This window comes from Bison bison, unplaced genomic scaffold, assembly GCF_000754665.1.
Source record: "Bison bison bison isolate TAMUID 2011002044 unplaced genomic scaffold, Bison_UMD1.0 scf7180017864469, whole genome shotgun sequence".
In the NCBI taxonomy this organism is placed as follows: Eukaryota; Metazoa; Chordata; class Mammalia; order Artiodactyla; family Bovidae; genus Bison; species Bison bison.
In genome coordinates this window covers 3,140,848-3,158,406 of record NW_011495030.1, presented here as the reverse complement: position 1 = coordinate 3,158,406, position 17,559 = coordinate 3,140,848, and the positions used below count along the sequence as shown (strand labels likewise).

General features: G+C 39.8%; 2 protein-coding genes across 9 annotated transcripts in view; both read left to right on the top strand.

Annotated features, from left to right (window-relative positions):
- PIP5K1B (phosphatidylinositol-4-phosphate 5-kinase, type I, beta) overlaps positions 1 to 17,559 on the top strand; it is a 533,355-nt gene that overhangs the window by 261,920 nt on the left and 253,876 nt on the right. The gene's annotated exons all lie outside the window — the stretch shown is intronic.
- On the top strand, positions 7,549 to 10,098 carry FAM122A (family with sequence similarity 122A). The gene has a single exon (XM_010860657.1). The coding sequence runs from the start codon at positions 8,401 to 8,403 to the stop codon at positions 9,388 to 9,390; it is 990 nt and encodes a 329-aa protein (XP_010858959.1). The 5' UTR covers positions 7,549 to 8,400; the 3' UTR covers positions 9,391 to 10,098.

Sequence of the window (17,559 nt, the reverse complement as noted above, 5' to 3'; positions counted from 1 at the left end):
AGTATTGGAGTTTCAGCTTCAGCATCAGTCCTTCCAATGAATGTTCAGGACTTATTTCCTTAAGGACTGACTGGTTGGATCTCCTTGCAGTCCAAGGAACTCTCAAGAGTTTTCTCCAGCACCACAGTTCAAAAGTATCAATTCTTCGGTGCTCAGCTTTCTTTATGGGCCAACTCTCCCACCCACGTCTCCTTTGGAGAAGGAAATAGCAACCCACTCCAGTATTCTTGCCTGGAGAATCCCAGGGATGGTGAAGCCTGGTGGGCTGCCGTCTATGGGGTCGCACAGAGTTGGACACGACTGAAGCGACTTGGCAGCTCCCACCCATACATGACCATTGGAAAAACCATAGCTTTGCTAGATGGACCTTTGTCACAAAGTAATGTCTCTGCTTTTTAATATGCTGTCTAGGTTGGTCATAGTTTTTCTTCAAGGAGCAAGCATCTTTAAATTTCATGGCTGCAGTCACCATCCACAGTGATTTTGGAGCCCAAGAAAATAAAGTCTGTCACTGTTTCCATTGTTTCCCCATCTATTTCCCATTAAGTGACGGGACCAGATGCCACGATCTTCGTTTTTTGGATGTTGAGTTTTAAACCAGCTTTTTGACTCTCCTCTTTCATTTTCATCAATAGGCTCTTTAGTTACGCTTCACTTTCTACCATAAGGATTGTGTCATCTGAATATCTGAGGTTATTGACATTTCTCCTGGCAGTCTTGATTCCAGCTTGTGCTTCATCCAGCCCAGCATTTTGCATGATGTACTCTGCATATAAGTTAAATAAGCAGGGTGACAATATACAACCTTGACGTGCTCCTTTCCCAATTTGGAACCAGTTTCAGCATCAGAAAAGGCATTTAGAAAAGGCAGAGGAACCAAAGATAAAATTGCCAACATCCGTTGAATCATAGAAAAATCAAGAGAGTTCTGGAAAAACATCTGCTTTATTGACTACGCCAAAGCCTTTGACTGTGTGGATCACAGAAAACTGTGGAAAATTCTTAAAGAGATAAGAATACCAGACCACCTTACATGCCTCCTGAGAAATCTGTATGCAGCTCAAGAAGCAATGGTTAGAACTGGACATGGAGCAGTGGACTGGTTCCAAATCAGGAAAGGAGTGGAAGGGTAGGCAGGCTCATTTTGTGATCATAGCATGGAGTATTTTCATTGAGAGAAGCCTGTGTGTATGGAGTCTTTACTGCTTACAAAGCCTATTAAGGACATCATTTGATGTTTACAACAGACATTGTGTCTCTACTTCATAAATGAGTAAAGCAAGCCCAGAGAAGCTGATAAACTTGTCTAAGGTCACTGTGCTGGAAGTACTATTGTCTGACTCCAGGTTTGGAACTTTTTTTTTTTTTTTTTGCTATAGTCATACTGGCACTAATATGTTGAACACTTTTAGAAGTGTCCCAGATACCCAACTGGAAGGCCCAAGTATATAAACCCAACTATATTTGCAACTTTTGCATGTTTTAAAGTTAACTTTATACATTATCCATAAAGCCATCAGTTCTTTTTTCCCTGCTTGCTAGTTGGGTTAATCCTTTAGGAGAAAGATAGCAAACAGGCAGAGAGAAACATGTAACATGTAAATAGTAAAGGACAATGATCAAAACCCTGGTTTATGGCTTAAAAGAAGACACTAAAAAAAATGGGTGCTGCCTAAAATGTAAAGATGGAGAAGGCAATGCACCCCACTCCAGTGCTCTTGCCTGGAAAACCCCATGGATGGAGGAGCCTCGTAGGCTGCAGTCCATGGGGTCGCTAAGAGTTGGGTACAACTGAGCGACTTCACTTTCACTTTTCACTCTCATGCATTGGAGAAGGAAATGGCAACCCACTCCAGTGTTCTTGCCTGGAGAATCCCAGGGATGGAGGAGCCTGGTGGGCTACCGTCTATGAGATCGTGCAGAGTCGGACACGACTGAAGTGACTTAGCAGCAGCAGCAGCAGCAGCAGCAGCAAAATGTAAAGAAGTGGTGAAGAACAACAAAGAATGATACCAACTCTTTGTTCTATTCTGTTTGAAGGACTTAGAGAGTGGGGACTGGATGGCTATTTTTAATATCTTCCCTGATATTCTCTCTTGAAAAAAAATTTTAAAAACTACAATCTACATTTATTTGTTTGTCTGAACTTTGCTGAGGCCCTAGGCCATAGGTTCTTCTGTCAGACCTTTGCAGCCCCCATTTTGCCTTTTTACTTCCTCCATTTAAAGACTGTGGCTCCATGCAAGTGGCATGATAGCCTTTTAGCTGTTATCAAAGACGAAAGGTGAGGGGGTCAAAAGCCCCTTAGTAAACTCGTGCTTTGATTTTCTAATCCTTGCTGCTGCTTTTAAGTTTTAAGGATTAGATTTAGCACCCTCGAGGTATATGCTATGAAGGGTCTCTGTACTTACTGGCTCTCAGAAACTGTCCAGTAAACGATTGATCACAGTTCCTGAGATCATCTATTTTTCTTTCATTATGATAACAAAGTAAGATCCTTGTGGCCAGAATCGCATCCTCAAGCACATTTTTCATTCCTTCCATATGTAATAACAGCCCCTGCTGAGTTTCTTTGATGTTACTTTTGTCTCATTTGATGAATTATGCTTCGGAGGAAATGGCAGAACCAACTGGGCAGAATACACAGATTGCAGTTGAGAAAGTCAAAGGCTATGAAATGAGCTTCATTTCCTTGACTTCATGCTGTCTCAGAAATAAATAACTTTGAGGGCTCTTTGGAAACAGTGCCAAGGAGAACCAATGGTTCTGTCGGTGATCTGTAACTCGCCTCAGACAAGTGTCCAGTGTTTGTGTGAGGCTGCTGGAGACTTATTGGTGTTTAGGGCCCCAGTGAAATGTAGCTTGAGGGGGGTGTGTATATGTTTCTGTCTCCTTTCTTTGTCCTGTCAAGGCCACTGATAATGTTGTGTGTCAAAGAGATTTGGAAGCTTAGCATTCCAGTTTAGACTCTCGTGGTTAGCATTTAAACAAAGGATCTTCATTCTTATTCTGTTTTGTCTTCCATTTACATTCCAGTTCCCATTCTGTTTTTTTCTATATTGATACATTTTGAGGACTAACTTTATATGCAATAAAGTGTGTACATTTTAATCACTTTTTAAATAATTTTTTACATATGTTTATGCCTGCGTCAACAGCACCCAGAGCAGGATATTAGTCCCAAGGGTAATCACTGTTTGACTTCTACCTTTGTAGATTGCTTTTGGCTGTTCTGGAACCTCATAAAGAGGAAGTTATAAAGTGTGTACTCTTTTGTGTTTGATTTTTTCATTCAACATTATACATGTACATGTCATTGAGTAAAGAATTCATTGTATAGTGCTATTCTGTTCATGGACATTTGGGTTGTTTCCAGTTTGGGGCTATTGCAAGTAATAATGCAAGGAACATTCTTGTGCATGGCTTTTAGTAGACAAAAACACTGATTTCTCTTGGCTGTATACCCCAAAGTGGAATTTCTTAATCATAGAACATGTATATATATTTTCTTTTAGTAGGTAGTATGATGTACTACCAAACATTTCCCCTAAGTTATTGTATCAATAAACACTCCTGAGTTCGTAAACTTTGAAAGTACACTTTTCCTCTGCATATTTTTGTTCTAGATTGGTGATATTAGTTAATGTGGGATATGGAGACATTTTCAGTTCATCTCGGATTATACATGTACACATATTTTTGTATTTCACATTCATTCAGTATGGATTCAGAAGTGCATATTTGCCTTGTCATATGCTTGAAGATTTAATTTTAAATTGCTCCTAGGAATTAAAAGGCAGCTATGTGTTAGTTTGAAAAAAATATTAAGCACAGTAGTTTACTAAGTAGGTGTTCGCTTTTTATGATTTACTCTTAAGTGTGGTATTTACTTCATACCCAGAGTTAAAACCAGAAGAATGAATTAATTCAGGGAAGAGCTAGATCCTGCATCTGGTGTTATTTTTGCAACAGGCTGAATTGCATTTTTGCCTTTTATTTAATAACTGAATTGCTGTTTTCTCTCATTTATTTTTTATTCCTTTGAGAGGAAGGAGTAACATTGCTTAGAATTCTCAGCCCTGAGCATTTTGATTCTGTCAAGTGTATATCAGCACATGGTTAAAAAAGAATGGAAACTTAGAACTTAAATGTCTTAGTTCACACCTTGGATTCATTCAGGTAACCTACCTGCATGGGCTGGAGGGCACTGTAACTAATGATAGTCTTGATATGAGAAGAATTATCAAAGTAAAGAGCACGTAGAATCAGTCTAGAAAGGCCTATTAGGCTGGATTTTCAAAAACTAGAGTTCTCTTCCCTTTTGGACAGAGCTATATTAGTCTGTGTATTCATTCATCACTTGAATGTACGATTCAACATTCAATGATTCAACGTACAATGATTCAACACTTGCTTATTGAGTGCTATATGCCAGGCCTTATTCTGGATACTAGGTGTATATCAGGGAGCCCCCGTGGAGTTTGGATTCTTGAGGACAAAGAGGCAAAAAAACATTGTGTACATATTGTCATGTGGTGCCCTGGAGGATAAATTAAAACAGAGTGGGGGGAGGGGAGTGTAGGCTTGGTGGTGGACTCTGCTGTTGCTTTTTATGAGGGAAGGTCAAGGAAAACCTCTTAGTCAATGATGTTTGTACAGAGAGCTGAAGGGATGGAACAGTGTAGATGTCCACTGGCAGGAAAAGTAAGCTGAGTGGAGGGGGAACATGCCTGGTGGGCCAAAGGACAGTAAGGAGGCCTCTGCAGTTGGAGGGAAGGCAGTGAGCGGGGAGAGCAGTTGGAGGTGGGTAGGCAGAGGGATGGCAGGGACCCAGACAGAGCACTATAGGTCATTGTAATGACTTCAGCTTTTTCCCTGAGTGGGAATCCACCAAAGGATTTTGAACAGGGAAGTGACTATTCAAGTTTTATTTTAAGGATGACCTTGAAGGTTGGGTGGACAAGTGACAAGGGTAGAAACAGGGAAATGGGTGAAGATGTCTAATAGGTGTGTTCAGGTAAGAACCAAATAGCATAGATGTTTGATTTTGTGGTTATCACCATCCCTGATCTTTATTAGTGAAGATAATTATTGTTTATCCAGACACGCATGAACAATGTTGGCACATTTGAGTCATGCTAGAATTAATTTAGTAATATACAAATTAGCAATATGCTATGGATTATGGTGAATACTTTTTTCCTACTCATCTAATACTGATTTTCTTCTGGAAGCTCTTCCTCTCTCACCTGTTCTTATTCAGTACTGTTGTACCATTTGTTCAGTTGTACATGCTCAAACTTCAGTTGTTTGTGACTCCTCTCTCTTCATCCCCTGTACATCCAGACAGTCAGGATCTGGGTTGTTACCTTCCAGTCTCCACACCCATCTCCTTTTCCTGCCATTCCCAACTTTAGTTTAGATCCTCTTTTCATCAAATGGCAACCCACTACAGTATTCTTGCCTGGAAAATCCCATGGATGGAGGAGCCTGGGGGGCTACAGTCCATGGGATTGCAGAGTCGGACACTACTGAGCAGCTTCACTCATCTCAGAGTTAGCTATCAAATTCTCCATCTTTAATTCATGGAGAAAGCATCAAAAAGAATATGGGTTTTGAAGTGACATCTTGATTCAGATTCATTCAGATCTTTGTTCTTCGATGTAGCTATAGGGCCTTTTGCAATTTTTGAACCTCAATTGTCCCTTTTACAAGATGAGCATAACAGTATCTGATTTATAGGATTACAAGGAAAATTAAATGATAAATGTTTAAAGTAACTGGCAGCCCTGGGCATGTAGAAAATGTTGGTTCTTTCCACCTTCCATTCTTCCACTTCTATCTATGATCCATCCACCTGGCAAGCCCTAAAGTGAAGTTGTTGTGTTGTTCCTCTTGTTAAAAACCTTCAACAGTTCCCTATTGTCCCACACGTTAAATACAAGCACTTTTCCCTGGCATTCAGAGCTCCAGTACTGATTCCAACTTTAATTTCCATCTTTTCCCCATTACCTGTTCTTCTCCATGTACTTCATGTATTAGCCAAGTTCACTATTTTATACCCATGCTGCCAAATCTATATAAAATATTATCTATTAAAATCCTACCTGTCCTTCAAATTCTCTCTCAAATACCATTGCGCTTGCAAAGGTGTAGACAATCTGGAAATGGTTTCTCCCTGTCTGAAGTGTTACTGCACATGGAGGAGGCAACACTGTGCCTGTGCTCTGGAGCCAGAAGGATGAGGTCCCACTGCTTCCTGTCATCCTGGGCACATTACTTAATCCTTGCATCTCAGTTTCCCCTGCAAAATGGAATAATGATACTCCCTTTATAGTTATTGTGAGGATTAAATGAGGTTCTGCCTGTGATGCACTTTAAATAGTGTCAGGCACTTGGAAAGCTTAAATCAGTTCCTAGAATTATAGGTATGCATAATCAACATTATTTCATTAGCTGGGTGACTACATGAAATAGGGGGATTTCAAATTAAAAGCTGTTTGAGAGACAGTGGAAAAGGTATGGTCTCGTATTTTCATACTGGATTCTAGTACTGGTTCCCATTACTAAACAAGCTGTGTGATGTTGACTATGCCAGCCTCTCTGGATCTTACTTTCTTCAACTGCAAAAAGGAGACCAAACAAAAATCACTAAGCTCTCTTTCAGTTCAAATTAGGCACATGGATATCTGATACCTCCAAATCAAATCAACCAAAACAGAACTCAGTTTCTACTCTAAAAGAACTCTTTCCCTGCCTCTGTAAATGATGCTGCCATTTACCCAGTTTAAGTAAAACATCTCTGAGTTGCCTTTGGATTATTTATTTCTTTCACCATCTAAATCTAATCCATCTACACATCCTATTGGTTCTACTTTCCAAATATATCCTGAATCTATCTACTTCTCCCCCATCACCATTGATAGAACCCTAGTCCAATAATCTCTTGTCTGCCCTGTTGCCATGGTTCCTAATCCATCTTTCTATCTGCACTCTTAGTCTCTTTCAGCCTGTTTTGCAAAAGTGATATAAAACATAAACCAGATAATATCATTCTCCTGCTCAAAACTCGCAGTGAGTTTTCATCATACTTAGACTAAGATCCAAACTCTTTTACCCCCTCTTATCACTCTCTCCCTTATGCTTCAGCTGCTCGGCCCTTTTGTTTTCTTGCCAGTTCACCACACTTAGGTTTGCCTTGGTCCTTTGCATCTGCTATTCTCTGTGGTTGGAATATTCATTCCCCAGATGTCAGCAGGACTTGCTTCTTATCATTTTGATCCCAGCTCTGTCTAATTGTACCCTCCCTTCTCCCAGTAGTGGTCTGTCACACCGCCCTATTTTATTTTTTTCCTAAGGCTTACCACTATCTAAAAAATAGCTCACGTATTTATCTCTCCCCCTGACCCTGCCCCAGGTAGAAATTAAATGTTTTCATAGGGCCTGATTCCTACCACAGTGCCTGGCACATAGTTGGCACACAGAAGAAAAAAAGAATCTGACTGAATACACTAAAGAATAAGTATAAACTGATTTTTAATGAGATATGAAAGTTTATATTAATTACATGACCCAAGTATTGTGTTTTTAATGTTCGAGGTCCTGTTGGTTTTTCCTTCATTTAATCCCTCATACTCAATGAACATGATTGAGCACATATGCTTGTGTTAGATATATGACTGTAAATAAAACAATAGTAATACAATTACAGGTTGGTTTTTTCCCTTCTTGACCTGAATAGTTCCCAGATTTACCACTTTCCAACTCCTTTCCTACAGTACCACTTTACTGGAAATACCCATCATTCTCGTCCAGAGGATTGCCTCCTCTCTGTCTTTTTCTGTGGGTTCTAATCTCCCAGTAACGTATTCTCCGGAATGCAGCCAGAGACCTTTTCAGTCGCTATTATACCCATGCTGAAAAACCTTCTGAGTTTTTATTGTTCTCAGGATAAAGGTCCACCACATCACGTCCTGCTAGCTCACTGTACACTCCAGGCCATACTCACTCCCTCCCTTCCTGGTTCCCGCCAGCCACAGGGCTGGCAGTCCTCGCTTCCCGGGGAGTTATACACCGCATCCTTTTGGCCTGCTTTTCGGGATCTCCAGAGATTGGCCCTTCCTCAGAGAAGGCCTCTCGGATTAAGACCAACTCCTCTCCTCACCATATAACCCAAAGTCGCAAAGTGCTTCTTTTTCAGAGCTGTAACTTTATAAACATATACTCCTGAATATGATAACCTTATTAACATGTGTTAAAGCAAGTTTATTTGCGGAAGAAACATATTGACTCCCTTCCAAACCACTCCTCGCCCCTCCCCCTAGGGCTGCGGCGCAGCTCTTACGCTTTCAGCCAGCGCCAGGCACAGACTTTGCAGAGCGCTTGCGCGGAGGGGCACGCATGCGCAGAGGGACGAGCCCGCTGACAGATTCTCGGTGGCGGTGGCGGCGGCCGCGGCCCTGGACTGCGGGGAATGGGAATCCTAGGTCTCTGACTGAGCACCGCCCCCGCCTCCGTGCCCGCGACATGGCCCAGGAGAAGATGGAGCTAGACCTGGAGCTCCCTCCGGGCTCAGGTGGGAGCCCGGCGGAGGGCAGCAGCAGTGGCGGCGGCGGGGGCCTCAGGAGATCTAACAGCGCCCCCCTGATCCACGGCCTCAGTGACACTTCTCCGGTGTTCCAGGCCGAGGCGCCGAGCGCCAGGCGAAACAGCACAACGTTCCCGAACCGCCACGGCCTGCTTCTGCCGGCCTCCCCAGTCCGCATGCACAGCAGCCGCTTGCACCAGATCAAACAGGAGGAGGGCATGGACTTGATCAATCGAGAGACTGTCCACGAGCGCGAGGTGCAGAACGCAATGCAGATAAGCCACTCCTGGGAGGAAAGTTTCAGCCTGAGCGACAACGACGTGGAGAAATCTGCCTCCCCGAAACGCATCGATTTCATTCCGGTGTCGCCAGCACCGTCGCCTACCCGGGGAATTGGAAAGCAGTGTTTTTCACCATCCTTGCAAAGTTTTGTGAGTAGCAATGGATTGCCTCCAAGTCCTATTCCCAGCCCAACGACCCGATTTACTACCCGGAGAAGCCAGAGTCCCATTAATTGCATTAGACCAAGTGTTCTTGGACCATTGAAAAGAAAATGTGAAATGGAAACTGAATATCAGCCAAAGAGATTTTTCCAAGGCATCACCAACATGCTTTCTTCTGACGTTGCGCAGCTGTCAGATCCGGGTGTGTGTGTATCTTCCGATACCCTTGATGGAAACAGCAGCAGCGCCGGATCTTCTTGTAACTCACCAGCGAAAGTCAGCACTACCACCGACTCTCCTGTGTCGCCTGCCCAAGCGGCCTCTCCATTTATTCCAGTAGATGAACTTTCATCTAAGTGATTCACCCACCCTTCCTGAGACTCGGTTTTGTTTTTGCAATGGAGAGAAAAATCAAGTTGGAACAAGCACTGAACTTTGTCGATTAATTTGAGGCTATTTCCTATTTGACCCTTTTCCTTTTTTGGAATTTCCTGAAATGTTGTTATTCTAGAGAACTTTTATGCCAGATTCCTGCGGATGCCCTTGAATTCAGTGTAGTAATATTTTCAGACTTTTTCCCAATAAGTGTGTTGAAGCATACATCTTTACGCTGCTAATATGTCTAAATACATATGTTATCCCTTGATTTTTTAAAAAACTGAGAGCTCTATTTATTTATGGGATTAAGTTCTGATGAAAATATAAATGTTGAATTAATCAGCATAGTAAACTGATGTTTTAAAATTCCATACTTCATGCCCACACTAATTTTTAATGTTATTGTCAGTGATTGCTAACTTCTATTTGATGAAGAACAATAACTTACCTATGTACAGCTATTTTTAAAGTGTTAGTTTTATCCATCCAGTGGTTGTCAGTTTTACCCAGGAGTCCTTGAATATTTAATTATCTGGGTATAGAAGTGGATGGGAGGGGGGGAAGCTGATAAAAGAGCAAAATATGAAAGTTTGCAACAGATCTTTTAAATATACAAAAGTAAACATTTAAACATTTTCTAATGAAATTTTAATAGTAATTTAATATGTCATTACAAATATAACTACTATACAGAATTTCTTCTTCTTTTTTTTTTTAACCAGATAGTGCATTCCTATGGGTATATTCCTGAAGTTAAATGGGACAGTGCCTTGCAGTCTTAGCCCACTGTACGTAGGCTGAGGCCAGGTTCTTTGTACCACTGCAGACTTTATCAATTGTAGAAAATGTGTGGGAAGCCCTGTTGAACTTGAGCAGAGCGCCTAGGCAGATGAAACTCTCTCAGTCATTGATATGCTTTAATAAGATATTCCGTCGTGCCTCAGTGAAAATTCTTGCCAACAAGGAGCTCAAGAAACTTTTGGCTGCTTTTCCACTTTGTCCATCTGTCACCTTCTTGGTTTTCCCTGGCTCAGGAAGGAAGCAGCTGTTTCCTTGCCAACAGGTCCTTCCTCTCCACCTCCCAAGAAACTAGGGCATCATCAGTTAGAAAAAGGTACAGTGTGACTCAAATTTCTCCCAGTAAGAAACAACAGGACTGTGGAATTGTTTCAGGAACCTCTGTGGTTAAAACTACAGCTGGAGTTGACTGCCTGGGGGATGTCAGTTAATTAAGGGGCAATGAGTTGCCAGAGAAAATCAGGGGAGAGTCACCTAGGTAAATCATTATGTAATTTAGGTTTTAGTAAAGGTAGAATTATGAAATGTTTTTTTACAATTAAGACAAAGTATGAAAATATTTAATGACAGATTTTTTTTATATGATACTTTATTTCCTGTATCTTCCTTAACTAGATAACTAGGTAGATAGAAAGAATGGCAAACAAAAGGGAAAGGGGAAAAAAATAAGAGAGACCAAGAAACCAAGAGAAAAAGTTCCGGCTCACTTTAAGTTATTGCCTACAGAGACGTTACAATTATATGGAATTTTTACAACTATGAGAATAAATGGAACCAGTCAACTCAAGAATTCAGTGAATTACAGCGAGGGTAAGATTGTGTCCACAGGCTTAAAGTTCTATATTCTGGGTAATAGTGTTAATGTGCTCCAGTTCTGACCTTGTTGCTCAAATTCACATTTATATATCCAACTTCCTGTTGGGCGCTTTGACCTACTCCCAGAGGTTCTTTAACCTCAGCATCTCCAGAGCAAAATTTAGTATCTTTTCTTTTAACCTGTTCTTGGATGATCTAAAATTGTCATCTTGTCTAATTTCCTAAACTCAAAACCAGGGGCAGCATCTTTGACTTTTCCCTCTTCCTGTGCTGCCATATCCAGCTCAATCACCAGGTCCTGTCTGCTTGCGAACTGAGTCTCATATCTCCCTTTCTCTATCTCTGTTGCCCCTGAATTTAGCTTAAGTCCCCGCCTAAGTGATCTCCCAGCCTATTTTCTTACCTCCCTTTTGATCCAGGCTTCGTACTGCCTGTAAAGTAAACTTTCTAAAATACTTGATTTTGTCATCCTCCTGCTTAAAAACTTTATATGCTTCACCATTTTGTACATTTTCGTGAATGCTTTCTTCAGCTTGACATAGAAGGTCCTTCATGAACTGCCTGTACGCTAAAACAGTATATCACCCTCTGCTCATCCTGTCCCAGTTACATGTCCTTTCTTCTTTGTAAACCCTAGACCAGTTTGTAATCTTTAAATATGCCTTGTACTTTAGTGTATTTGTACCTTTGATTAAATTGTTTCTTTCCCTAGAATGCCATTCCTGTCCTTTTCACCTTGGAAAATGCTGTTTCTTTTTATTGCATTTGAATTTAACTATGAAATAATGTATACTTTCTACTTATAAAAATATTTAAACAATGCAGGTATCTATATAGTAAAAAGTGAAAATTTGTCTGTATCTACTATGTAAAATTCATCTTCCTTTCCTATAGGTAATTTCTGTTAATAATTCAGTTTATATTGTACAAGATATTACTCTGCATTCCATGTATATAGGTATATAAATTTCAGAAAACCAACATCTCACTGACATCTCTTTTCTTTCCCTCATATCTAATAATTTACCAAATCTTATTGATCTTGTCTTCTACAATCTGTCTTCTTTAATCTCAGCTGCCACCCAGATCCAGCCTACCATCGTGTCCTGCTTAGGCCTCCTGATTCCTACTTGTCCCTTCACACTCTCTGCTTGGCCACCTGTTCATCTTCCATAGATCAACCAGAGTAATCCTTTTAAAGTTGCAGATCAGATCCTTACATTTCTCAGCTTAAAGCTTTTCATCTGCTTCCTGTTCTTGTGGTATACCAAAAGGTATTCATTCTAGCTTAGGAGGCCCTGTGCAATCTGGCCTTTGCCTTTCCCTTCCCTTGTTTGCATTCCACCCTTACTGGCTTGCTTCTCATTCAGTACATCTTGTTCTCTCCTGTCTTACCACCTTTTACCAGATCCTCTTCCCTAAAGGTATAGAGAAACCTTTATTTCTGTAAGTTTGTTTTTCTATATCGGTGGTAAGTTTTAAATCCAATAAGCCTCTAAGTTTTTATAGACAATTTACATTATTGTTCATAACTCCAGTCATTACTGTAAAATGTAAGGGGCTAGCTGATATAAGAATTATCCTTCAAAAAACATTTTTAAGGTATTAGTATTGTTAATCTATAAACTTGGTGCTAGAAGCCCCAAAGCACATAACATTGAGTTCAAGTGTAGTTCATCATATGTAACAAACCTCTGTTGTATATTTTCCTTTGTTATGTTTGTTAAAAACAGCAGTGCAAGTGGAAAAAAATAATTAGTAGTCACCAGATCTGCGACTGCAGGATGTCAGAACCTTTAAGCATACTTAAAAGATTGATTGTAATCAAGAATAATCGGTATGGGGTTGCCTTCCAGTGGATCTCATTTATCTGTTTAGCCAGCTACATACCTACAACAAGAGACCTCTCTCAGATAGTTGGCATATAATTGGGAAAGGGTCAAGGCTTATGAGGGAAACATGACTGAGAATTGTTTTCTTATTGGCATGTTTTTAGGTCAGTAGAAAAAGTCTGAAGGTCCAAGAGAGAAGTGGGATACTGGGGTGGTGGTGGGGGGGGAGGGAATAGTTGCCAAAGCAACAAACCAAAGATGGTGATGTAACTGACATTTCCTGAGTAGCATCAGAGAATATAAGAACGAGTTGGTCTTGGAAAGCACTTTCCCCCCCGCTTTTTGCAATAGGAAAGAGAGTGAAATGGCTAGACAGCAAAAGCAGTAAATGTTGATTCATGTTGCAGGAGTTTAGGGATATGGAGGAAGGCATATGAAAATTGAAAGAATTTCTGATTGCTTCTATTTTCCAATTTTTAAAGAGTGTAGGATATTTGAGGGTAGGGCAGGAGTACCTTTCGAAGTTTGAGTGAAGTAAAGGTTTAATGCTGCCTCTGAGAATCTGTAAAGAGTGACAAGGGTGAGTAGGAGTTTTGTTAGGCCACATTAGATGGCAGGTGCAAAAGAAGAAGATTGGATTAACCTAGGTTTGGGAGTTCGTTACGCAGGTACTTGGTAAAGCCCAGTGTGTGAAGCAATTAAGGGTTTTGCTGAAAGTGGAGTTGAGTGATTGGCCAAGATCTTGAAGATGTTACAAGAAGTCAGCAGTGGGTCACGGACTAGGCTGTTTTTTCAAGATCTTACATTCCATTTGACCATGACAAATGGAGAGTCTGATCTTACTGCAGAACTCAGTTTATCAGTTTTGCCCATGTTTTTTCATGTTCATTTTATTCAGAGAATCAATCCTAAATCAGCAAGCCTTGAATTCCATTTAGATGATTAAAAAAAGAAAAACACAAAAAAACTTTTTTTGAGTCAGATTGCTCACTGTAGCCAAGACAGTTCTTTATGCCTTCTCTACCTTGCCATCCAACTAAAAAAGTTTTCTTAAAAGTTAATATGACCTTTATATTCAAATGTCTATTATAGAGTACTTAACTGCGTGTCAGGCTATCTTCTAGCTGCTAAACAAATGTATTATTTCATTTAATGTTCATCCCTGTCCTCTGAGTAAATTAGTGCCATTATTATTCTCATTTTATTAGTGAGGAAATGGAGTCACAGAGAGATTAGGTAACCTGCTCAGGATTCTGAAGTAGTAGGCAGGCAATATACTGTAGTGGTTAAAAACAGGCTGTGGAGCCAGGTGGCTGAGGTAAGGATTAAGTGGGTCACTATATGTCAAGTTCTTACAGCAATGCTGGCAATTTCTGTAGAAGTATCAACTGTCATTACTATCCTTGTGGGGATGGTTGTTGTCATTATATTATTGTTGTCATCTAGTGTGGACTTGCTGAGGAATCTTTTATCATCCTTGACGGGTGAAACTTCTCCTTTCACACTAGTAACAACGTACCCTTCAACCCTCTAGGCAGCCTGTCCTTTTATAAGATGAGTGTTTTCAACATCGGATTCTTCTTAGAGTGAGCAGACATTTCCCTCTGTAAGTTCCCCCATTTAATTCATGTCCAATTCTCTGGAAAATGCAGAACAAGTCTTATCTCTTATTTATATGATAACCTTCCCTTCACAAATCAGAAACACTGATCCCTCAGTAATTACCTCTTCTTCTGGATTTGAGGACTCTTGAGGAGTTTTTTCACTGTGCTTTCTTCATAAAGTCGAGCTATCCTTGCTTGGCAGGTAGGATTTTCACAAGACAGTGATCCCTTTAAGACTGTTTCCTTTCCCTCATAGAAAATGGTCTAATAACTTGAATCGTTGCCAGTAGTAATAATAATTGGCACTAATGCTTATTGAGTATTCAGTATGGGCCTAGACACTATTTTCTGTGCTTCAATCCTCATGACAACCCTATGAGGTAAATGCAATGATTATTCCCATTTAACATGAGAAATCCAAATACATTTTCTCAAGTCTCTGTTACTTTCTTATTTTCTTCTCCTTTTGAATTTAAGTCTTTTTGTCATTTCCTATGAACAAACTTTTGGTTTTGTTTTTGAGATGAAGCCTATTTTCCAGCTTGCTAGTGTTACCACTTCTGTTTTGAATCAAATGATATGTTTACTTAAAATGGTGTCTTTAGACATTATTATCATATTAGAGGAAGCAATCAGGAGGATTGTTTTCTTTACTAAGAGGTTAAAAAAAAAGTAGAATAGAAGGAAATCATAGTTTACATATTTTAAAACTGATTTGCTATTTGAAATAAGAAATCCCAAACTACAAATTTTAGATTGTTTTAAAAAACGTGTATAAATAAAAAATACGTATATATGTCATATATGTTTTGTTATACTTGAGTTATACAGTATCCTTGGGTGTCCTTAGATTATTCTCCTAGGGAAACAAGCAAGAACCGCTTGATCCCTCCTCCCTCAAATAAACTCTATATGGTAAAAATGTATCATTTTTAGAGGAAAAGCAACAGGATTTAAATAAGTGATAGTTGCTCAGTCATGTCTGACTCTCTGCAGTGGCACAGACTGGAGCCTGCCAGGCTCCTCCGTCCATGGAATTCTCCAGACAAGAATACTGGAGTGGGTTCCTTTTCAGTATTTAAATAGCAGGATTTAAAGAGTGATCCAAAAACCTTTTATTACTTACATAACAAATTCGCCTTCTTTCTCTGTAAGAAGCTATCCCCAGAGGTTAGAGATTTAAATTCAGAACAATTGAACAATCCCTGAGAAACTTTTTTTTTTTAACCTTTACTTCATAAAAAATCACTGTTCAGCCAAAGGACCCAAAAAGGGAAAACTTAGTGTGCATTTAGTTGGTGGTCAGACTTCAAATTTCAGTGTCACATCCCTGCATTAGATACTTGGAAACAAACCATTGAAAGCCACAGTTTATTCTAAAAGGTTGCTGTCATTTTTGGAAGTTCAATAAATATTTTCAAATTACCTGAAAAGTGACTTATGGTTCTACCTGTAAGAGAAAAGAATCTGAAGAAGCACAGGTAGATAGAGATAATTGAATCACTGTACTGTACACCTGAAACTAACACAGCATTGTAAATCAACTACACTTAAATTAAAAAATAAAAATAAGGAAATTAGCTTTAGGGAGGTTAAGTGATTTACCCAAACTCACAGAAATAGTAAGTGGATGCAGATAAAATTTGTACATATGTAGCTTGTTAGTGAAAATAGTTTTATAACAAGTTAGGCAGATAACATCAAATACTCCAATGTTGTGCATGTACAACTCAATGTACACTCACATTCGCACATATACACACCTGACCTACTTTATGAGTCTTGTTCTATATGCTTGGAGCCATATTCACCTTCATTTCCATTTTAGATTTCCTCTCCTTAGTTTTCACATAGGTAGGTTAGATTTTGTAAATTATTCACACATATATAGGTACTGTTGGCAAGAGTGTTTGGTGCCTTGATTTTGCATCAATTTCCAAATTCCAGTTGCTGCCCTAAAACAGAAACAGGTATTTTGTTCTCATACATAGGGTTTCTTTGTGCCTGATTTCTATTTCTCCTATTTGAACTTTTGGAATAAATACTTGGGTAGATGTAAAAATCACTCATTAAATTCTCAGACAGCATGACTGAAGCTAGAGAGCAGAGAACATATCACTTTTATTTACCTGTGAAAGTTGAGTTCTGTATCAATGCCAGGGATAGTTCTGGTTCTTTTCCAATTGCCTACAACGGTCTTCCAAAGCAAACTGACATCTAAGGCTTGGCTAGCAAAGCAGGTTGTGAAAGAAGACAATTGAAAAAGATCTTTTGTGCCCTTGCAAAGTAAAATGATTGGTTGATGTAGCCATTCCTGTGATTCAGACAATCCCTTCCCCTTACTTTCAGGACAAAGAATGATTTTACTGTTGCAGTGCCAGGAGGATTACTGGAACTTCAGTGATGAGTAGCTATTGAGTGTTGGTGTCTTTTGGACAGTAGAATGAGAGCTGTTGAGAAGGGGATGGGAGTGAGGAGATGAGCGGATTGGATATACCTTTTGGCACCTGAGCCCTCACGACATTGTGAACTCCCTGTGGGCTAGAGGGTGACATTGATGGTGGTTTTCTTCATGAATGTTTGTTTTTCCTTTGTTCCACTTCATTTGGGATTTGGGGTTGAATCAGTGTGTTTAAAAATTTTTTCAAGCATCTTTCCCTTTAAGGTCTCATCTTTTATGTCTTCTAAAAAATAGTGAATAATAATCCAGTGATACTGATAATTATCTTTTGTTATTATTGAAGATTACTTTGAGTCAAGAATTAAAGTTCTTGGAACTCTTTACCACTTTATACTAGGTTTAAAACTCAATTAAAATAGTCTTTCTCAAGGCCCCATTTTACCACACTACTTGCTACCTGAATTTCTAAAATGCAGACCTGAAATCAACTTTAATGGCTACCCCTTTACTTCAGGATTAAGTCCAGTTACGCAGTATGAGAATTTGCATGTCTCCACAGACCCTCTGAACCCCCTAGCTACACTGCACTGCCTGGGTTCCCCCAGCTTCCTGCTCTCATGCACTAGCTGCGCTCTGACAAGCTGTGTCCTTACTTAGAACTGTACCTCCTTCTTCCTCTGCACTCCCTACCAACCTTCTT